The 7,733-nt window shown below is 65.3% G+C and overlaps 1 protein-coding gene across 2 annotated transcripts in view; it reads left to right on the top strand.

Moving 5' to 3' along the window:
• Window positions 1-1,289: 1,289 nt before the first annotated feature.
• SLC9A3 (solute carrier family 9 member A3) overlaps window positions 1,290-7,733 on the top strand; it is a 42,259-nt gene continuing 35,815 nt past the window's right edge. For both annotated transcript variants that reach the window (XM_032861819.1, XM_032861817.1), the window contains exon 1: window positions 1,290-1,560. In XM_032861819.1, coding sequence (XP_032717710.1) covers window positions 1,344-1,560 — 217 coding nt within the window. In that variant the 5' untranslated portion in view covers window positions 1,290-1,343. The remainder of the gene's footprint in view (window positions 1,561-7,733) is intronic.

Genomic DNA, 7,733 nt, shown 5'->3' with positions numbered 1-7,733 from the left:
TTGAACTGAGTGGGGGGCAGGTCAGAAGATATGGAGGGGAAGAGCCGGGAGGGAGGGAGGGGGGCTCTGCATCACACCTGCGAGCCACGAGATCAGCTGTGGGACAAGGACCTTGGGAAGGACAGGGGGTGCAGTTGCACAGGTCCCCAGGAGGGCAGCTTGGAAGTCGGAGAGGGACCTGAATCCTGGGGGGACTGGGCCTTCCTGAGAGCCGAGCTGGGCAGGGCAAGTGGAGGGGACGAAGGTGAAGGCAAAGGCAAAGGCGAGAGGGCTTTGCGGCAGCCCCACGGTCGCTGGACCTGCTGAGCGGGAGAGGGAGCTGCCTGGGCTGGGGAAGGGAACAACGGGGGCACTTGCCTCCTGACGTCTCTGGTGCCCAGGTGAGCCATCGTGGGGTACGGTGGGGGCAGGAAGGGTTATGGCGGACATCCTGCTCGGACTTCGCTGGTGGCCAAGCCCTGGGGTGGAAGGAGCAACCCACTCCCTCGCTCACAGCTGGCTCCAAGGGCAGGGTGGCGGGTCCCTTGCGGGAGGAACAGAGGCCACCATGCATGGGGAAGGGAAGAACGCCTTGGATCCGCACCGCCCCTGGTCTGGAGGGAAAGAACCTGCTTTCGGACAAGTTGTTTCATCCTGCTAGGAAATGCAGGTGTGTGCTGAAGACGTGGCTGCAGGCTTCGGGGCTGGCCCCCTCCTGGACCCTCGGGCACCAGCAGGGTCGGCCACCCCATCCAGTGTCTACCGCTAAGCCTCAGCTTGGGGCAAGCTGTCCCAGGCAACTCGGGAGCTGAGCGAAGGCCACTGAGGGGCGCCCGAGGCCCCGGGAGCCCACCCTCGGCCAGCCAAGCCGGCGGGGCCCCGGGCGCTGCCGTCCGCCCCTAGCGAGGCGGTTGCGCATCGTCGCTTCGCCGCGCGGCTTCGCAGACCTCCGGGCCTGCGCCCTCCAGCCCCGGCTCCAGCACCCGGCGGGCGGTGGGGGAGGGAGGTGGACGGCACCGAGCGCGGACGCCGGGAGGCGAGGTCAGGGCGACCGGCGGCCCGGGGTGGGCGTGTGCAGGCCGGGCAGGCGTGCCGAGGGCGTGCGGCGGAGTCCGCGCTCGGGTGCGCGCAGCGGGGGCGGGAAGGCCCCGCCCCGGGGCGGGAGGGGGCTGCCGGATTAAAGGCCACGGGGCGGGCGGGGACCGGGACAGCAGCCCGCACCCGGAGCGCGCCCGGCCGCGCGCCGCCCGACGCCAGCGCCCACCGCCCCGCACGTCGGACAGCTCGGGCGCAGCGCGTCCCGCCGAGCGCAGCAGGACCCACACGCCATGCGCGTCCCAACGGGCTGCTGAGCGCGGGCGGCGATGTCGGGGCGCGGGGCTGCGGGCTCCGGTCGGGGGCTGCTGCTGGCGCTGCTGCCGGCGCTCGGCGCGCTGCCGCGGGTGCGGGGCGTCGAGGAGGGGCCTGGCAGCGCGCACGGACACAGCCAGGGTTTCCAGGTGGTCACCTTCGAGTGGCTCCATGTCCAGGACCCGTACATCATCGCGCTGTGGATCCTCGTGGCCAGCGTGGCCAAGATCGGTAAGACGCCCGGGGCTCGATGGGTCTCGAGGTCGTTGCCCCGCCGCGACTTCCCCTGCGGCTTGCGCCCGCCCGGCTCGCGGGGACTGCGGGACCCGCCTGCCTCCCGGTACCGAGCGCGACGCCGGCGTTCGCCCAGGTCGGGGTCTCTGCCGGGTCTGCCGTCTTCCCCGCCCCGCGGCCAGCCCCCGGGAGCCAGGCCTTCGGGTCAGGCAGGGCGAGGCGCGGACTGCGAGCCTGGCCGGGCCCGGAGCAGCTGTGGCGGTCGCCGAGGGTGACACGGTCCCCGCCGGCCCGGCGCAGCCTCCGGAGCCCCGCGCCCGCCAGGCTCCTGGGTTTCGTGTGGAGACTCCCTTCTGCCGCTTCCAGGTCTGCAGACCTCAGAGCTGCTCCTGCCCTGGGGCGCCCCCAGCCCCATGTGCTGTCTGCGGCTTGTGGGGCTGTTTGATGTGGGGAGAAAGGGCGGTTCTTGCCGTCCAGGACTGCAGTGAGAGTCGGCTCCCAGGGCAGAAAGAAAGCCTTTGGACTCAAGATTAAACCCAGTGAAACCCCATGTATAGGAGCAATTTTTCCTTTGACAGTGTTTCTCTTTTAAACCTCCTGGTTTGTGGGATTTCTCTTACCCTGCTCCAGTGAGCCAGCAAGTGGGAACCACAGGTGACTCCGGGGCAAGGTGATGGGAAGGTCAGCCTTCTTGAGAGCTTAGGAGGACCAGAGTTGTGACATGTTCCCCCACCAGGGAGGGTCTTCTTGGAGGCTGTGAAACGATGCTCGCTTGTGGGACTTACTAGGTGGAGCTTGGGGGGAGGGGCGGGGGGGGGGGGGAGGACCCCCCCCCCCCCAGGGAAGGGCAGGAGGCAGGGAGTCTGGAACCGGGAGGCGGGAGCACCTTGTGTTCAGCAGGACAGGAGGGTCAGGCTCTGGGGGGGGGGACCTACCAGAGATTTGGGGGCCTGGGGTTTCGGGTGCCTGGTTAGCTTGTGTCCCGTTCAGCACTGCCTGCTCTGTGTCCTCCCTCCCTGGAGGTCCCTCTCATTTCTGCTTTCTGGTTCTTGAAGGCACTCGCCATCCCTCTGCCCCTTCCTCTTTCCCGCCCCGGCTGCCTGGTCTCCGCACTCTGTCCTCACTGGGCTTTCTGGGATCTTGCGATAAGAGTAAAACTCCAGCACCCACGTGAAGTCTCGCGTTGTGTCTCTTCCAAACACATCTGCCGTGGGAGGTGACTGACACTGGCCACTTTCCGCTGGTCACTTACGGGACAGGTCCAGCCCCACCGTGGGGGCTCTGAGAGCTCTGTCCGCATACTCACACTGGAGTGACCTGTTTTTGGAACTGACCCGTTTCTGGGGCAGGGGGCGGGGCTTTTGTCCTCCTCTGCCTTCTTTCTCCTGTGAAACTGCTACGAGGAGGACATTTGCAGGGTAGACCTGGGTTGCTCTGGGGGTCCGCACCTGGGACGTGGAGTACCCTGGCTTTGTAAAGCAGACGTGTGCTTTCTTTGAGAGCTGGGGCTTCTCCTATTCCTGCCCTGGCATCCAGACATGGAGACTGGCACCTGAAATTCCAGTGACAGTCACCAGCACTCCCCCCAGCCAGCAGGCCCTGAGGGGAGAGTCTGCGGGAAGGCAGGCGCACTGACCCAAGTTCTTGCTTGTCCCCAAGTTTGTTACTCACCCAGAGGAGCCACGTCCTTGCAAGTCTCCGGTGCCTGGACCTGTCCTGAAGGTCCCTTCTCCGGGGTGGGGTGGCCATGTGCTCCAGCCAGCTCTGTGTCCTGCTCAGAGGCAAGCCCAGAACCATTTTCTCACCCGGACACATTGAAGAAGGCTCGCGGCATGAGTACCATGTCCTCGTTCCCCTGCTGTCGTCTGGGATTGCTGACCCCCCTTGAAGGGACAAGAGTCAAGCCTTGGTGGAGACTCTGGGGGGGTGGTTCTCAGGACAACATGAAGAAGATCCTGAGGGCAGACCCCCAGAGCTGACCCAGCTCCCCCTGCAGAGCCCCCCTGCCCTGAGCTGAGCTCTGCCCTCACTGTCCTATATGTGGAGGTTCCTGCTGTGGTGGCATTGTGGTCTCATGTGGGGACAGGCAGTACCTCAGATAGACTCAGTCTCCCCATCTGAAAAAGTAAGCCAGGACTCATCCCAGGCCCAGCCCACTCCCAGCCTCCCCCCTCAGGCTCGCCCTCTGCCTGCCATTCCCCAGAACCCCGAATCCTCTGTGCCCACCCTGCACAGGTCCTCCTGGTGGCTCTGTGCGTGGGCCTCAGGCCACATGCCTCTGCCCTTTCCTTTGCAGCTCCCCACCCCCTTCTGGTCTGGCCCCTCCCCACTGCCCCTCGGCTGTCCTGAGGGGACACGCTGCCATCTCTCAGCCTTCTGGAGCCCCAAAACCACACCAAACCTTACCCGACCAGCCAGACCCCCTGCTCCTGCTCAGCCCCACAGACCAAGATCTCCAACTAAGCACTCACCTCACCTCAGCGGCTGCCCGCAGTCCTGCCCAGATCCTGGAGGCTGGAGCTCCGCCCCCTCCCCACCCCCAGGACCCTCTGTTCCCTGAAGTGACCAGTGGAGATCTAACCTGGTCAGTGGTTATCCCTGGGGCTTCCCCACTGCCTGGGCTCCTCCCCCTTCCCTGCCCTGCGGACCTGGTCCCCAGCCCCCTCCCGGTGCAGCCAAGCCTAGCGCCCCTTCTCCTGAGCCCATAGAGCACTCTCCCACCTTCTCCTGCGTCTGGGGGAGCCCGGAGGCCCCGGGCCCTGCGGTCTGCGCAGGCATGACGGAGGGCGTGGACCCTGGCGCGCTCCCTTCTGGACCCGTGTCCAGGGTTCGTGCTCCTGAGGCCCTTCGGTCCCTTCCAGGATGTTTTGTCCTCAAGGCGCAGGAGCAGAGCGACAGTGGGGTTCTGTCCATTTCCGAGCACTTGCCAAATGTCTGAGCAGCGGCGTCAAGGGTTCCTTTTAGCCCACATCCCAGCTGGCGCTGCAGACCTCAGGTTTCTTCCAGCCACGTGTAGCCTGCCGGGGACCCTGGGACAAAGCCCCGAGTCCCACTGACGTGATGAGGCAGCTTCTTGCCGCAAGCAGTCAGGGCGGAGAAAGGCTAGAGGGCAGGGTCATGGCCACCAGCAGCTTGGCCCAGGAGCCTGGGCTCACCGCTGCTAGCTGCACCTTTGCACAGGCGAGAGAGAGGTGTGGCTGCTGAACCCATGGGCCCCCAGCCCCTAAGACCCCGTGGGGCTCAGCAAAGGATGAATCATGAGCACCTGGGCCTCCAGAGGCCCGCCGCCTGCTACTGAATCTTTAGGAAATTCCGAAGGCCAGGGAGCCCTCCTCCTGGGCCAGAGAGGTGGGGGGGCCCCACCTCTGCAGTGGGATAGCACCTGCCCCTGAGGGGGGTGTACTTCCTTCCTCCAGACCCTGGGGGCCCCTGAGCCCGCAGCTGCCCGCCCCAGGGCCCCTAGGGGCCTTGGGCCAGGCTGGGCTATCTCCTGTTCATTGTGTTCTCTCTCCGTGGACCTTCCTCGAGGACCAAGGGCTGGGCCAGCAGCAGGCTCAGCGGCCCACACTGGCCGTGCAGAGGTCGTGAGGCTGTGGAGCACTGGGTGGAGGCCCCCCTGGGGCTGGGGCCTGGAGCTGGGGCAGCTTCTGGAGACAGAGCTCAGCAGTGGCAGGATTACCCGGACGGCGCTTCTGGGGGAAGAGGGAGGTTAGACTGTTGGAGGCCTGAGGAGGCCAAACCAGGCCTTTGGTCTCTTCCCAGGGATCACAAAGGGGAGGGGCTTGAACAGACATGGGCTCTTGGACTGTTGTCTTGGTGGCAGGGCAGAGAAGGGACAGGAGGGGCAGTTCTAGGTGGACGGCTCCCTTTACTCCCAGGCACTATGCAGGGGATTTGGGGGCACAGGTGTCCAGCTGAGACCCCAGTGGGTCCAGGGTGAGAGGTGGACACTGGGTTGGATCGGGAGGAGACTTCTGAGAGGGGAGCGGCGAGGGGGTCGAGGTCCTGCCTGGGAGGAAGCCTGAGCCATAGGGAGAAGCCTAGACAGGACGGGCTGCAGCTATGAAGGCCAGGGTGTGGGGCCGTGTCAGTGTGGGCGGGCCGGTAAGACCCCCGGTCTAGGGACGTGCCTCGGAAGTGGAGCTCGTGGCGCCGACGGGCTGGAGGCAAGGGCACCCCCGACGTGGGCCCGCTGGCTGGCGGCAGCTTCACTCTCTGAGCCTCAGAGTCTCTGCTGCGTCGGGGCTCTCTTGGGAAAGGGGGCAGCCCAGGCTCACCCCCCAGCCACTCAAACTGGGAGGAAACACCCCGAGAGGAAACACCCCGGGAGGACCCCAGTGCCTGGTGGGCCGGTCTGGCTTGGAAAGCCGGAAGCTCAGGGGTGGTGGCCGGTGGTCTCTCTTGGCCCCTCCCGCGGTGCCCTTGGGGCTTTGCAGGCCGCCCTCACCCCTGGTCTTGGGGGAAGAGTGCCCGGTGGGAGGAGCAGGTGTGTGGTACCTGTGGTACCTCTGGCCCCCGCTGTGCCTCCAAGGGAAGGGCTTCCCCCTGTCACTCTCCAGGTGGAGTGCAGCCCTGGGAGCCTGCCTTTGCCATGCTGGCTGCTGGCTTTTCAGTCCAGGCCCTTGAGCCTGCTGGCCCTGGGATCTTGGGCCCCAGGTCTTATTGCTTCCCAAACCCTCCCCATCACTGCGATTTTGCCGGTGATGGGGGGTGCATGGACCGGTGGCCTGGGACACGCCTGAGCACCCCACCCACACCCTCCATGTTCCCCAGGGTTCCCTCACTTAATCTGTGTATTTCTCTGAGGTTCAGCCGTGGGGACTGGGCATCTGCCCTGGGGTGTTCCCAGGCTGTGGGGGAAGCCACGGGGGTGGTATTTACCTCCTGGGGTTAAAACTGGAAGCTTCTGGTTTTGACTTCGTGGGCTCTGGTCCTAGGACCAGGCGCTTAGCCTCACCCTGTCTGCTCTTTCCGGTGGCTTCCTGGGCGCCATCCGTCACGCTCCCCTGCGTTCTTGCCCTGAATTTCCCTCACTCCCCTCGAAGGAAAGCAGCAGGGGATCTGGAAGAAGATGACCTAGAAGGACAGCGTGAGCAGCGGGAGTCCCCAGTGGGCCCCACCCTCCCAGGGGTGGATGAGTCAGTGGGCCCTCGTGGACCCCAGTCCTGGCAGGACAGAGGCAGTCAGTGGGCCTGGAGTTAGGACCCAACATCCAGAGCCTAGAACCAAGGGTCCTTCCCAGAGCCTCTACCGTGCTGAAAGTGTACAGGAAAGCCTGCGGGGGAATGAGCCACAGGCCGTGCAACGCTCCGTAGGCTTTTGGAGCTAACCTATCACACTGAAATATCCCCAGGAAAGAGGGGCAAAGGTTGGGAGTACCGATAGCCTCCAGTCCAGCCTGCTCGGGGAAGGGACTCCCGGAAGGCTTTGCCTGGGCCAACTTCCTGTAAGCCGAGAGAGCCCTGGTGCTAGTCCCAAGGCTCCAAGCCACTGCGCGGGGTCTGGACCCAGGTCAGCCTCTGGGGGGTACACACGAAGCTCTGGGACCGCAGTCGCCTGAGGCCCGTCTCGGTGCCTTCCTGGCCTGGCCTGCATTCAGCCCCACAGTTTGTCTCCTGGTAGACGTGTCAGGACAATCCCCACCCCAGCCAGTACTGGCCCCTCGAGGAAGGGGCTGCGGGTTCCTCTGTGTCCCTGTGGATTGGAGGGAAATGTCCCTGCCACACCCACCAGGCCCCAGCTGGGGTCAAATCTAGGGGTGCTTGCAGTCAGGGCTCCCGTCCACGCACTTCCCGGGCGTCTGGAGTCTGTCCGGCAGCAGGTTTACCCCAGAGCTGTCCACGGGAGGGAGGCACTCGCTAACGAGGGACGGCACTGACCAAGGTCTCTCCACCACCCGCCCTGCCTCAGCATGTACCCCCTCTTCCCTCCGGGAGGGCTCCTTGGCTCCCGGCTGTGGGCCACTCTCAGGTGCTGGGTCTGAGCTCCTGGTCTTAGGTCCTCTTGCCCAACCTTCCTGCACCCCAGAGCCCCCCTGCCTGACCCTACTTACCTCCCACCCCCTTTCCTATCTCTCCTCCATGCCTTTGTCTTGTGTCTCCTCTCTCTGCTCAGGCCAGCAGAGCAGGCGTGCTGCGTGAGCCCAGGAGCTGCAGCAGCCCCTCCCCACC

The sequence above is a fragment of the Lontra canadensis genome, unplaced genomic scaffold (genome assembly GCF_010015895.1).
Source record: "Lontra canadensis isolate GAN:19392208 unplaced genomic scaffold, GSC_riverotter_1.0 scaffold22, whole genome shotgun sequence".
Lineage (NCBI taxonomy): Eukaryota > Metazoa > Chordata > Mammalia > Carnivora > Mustelidae > Lontra > Lontra canadensis.
This window is presented reverse-complemented; position numbering and strand designations above follow the sequence as displayed.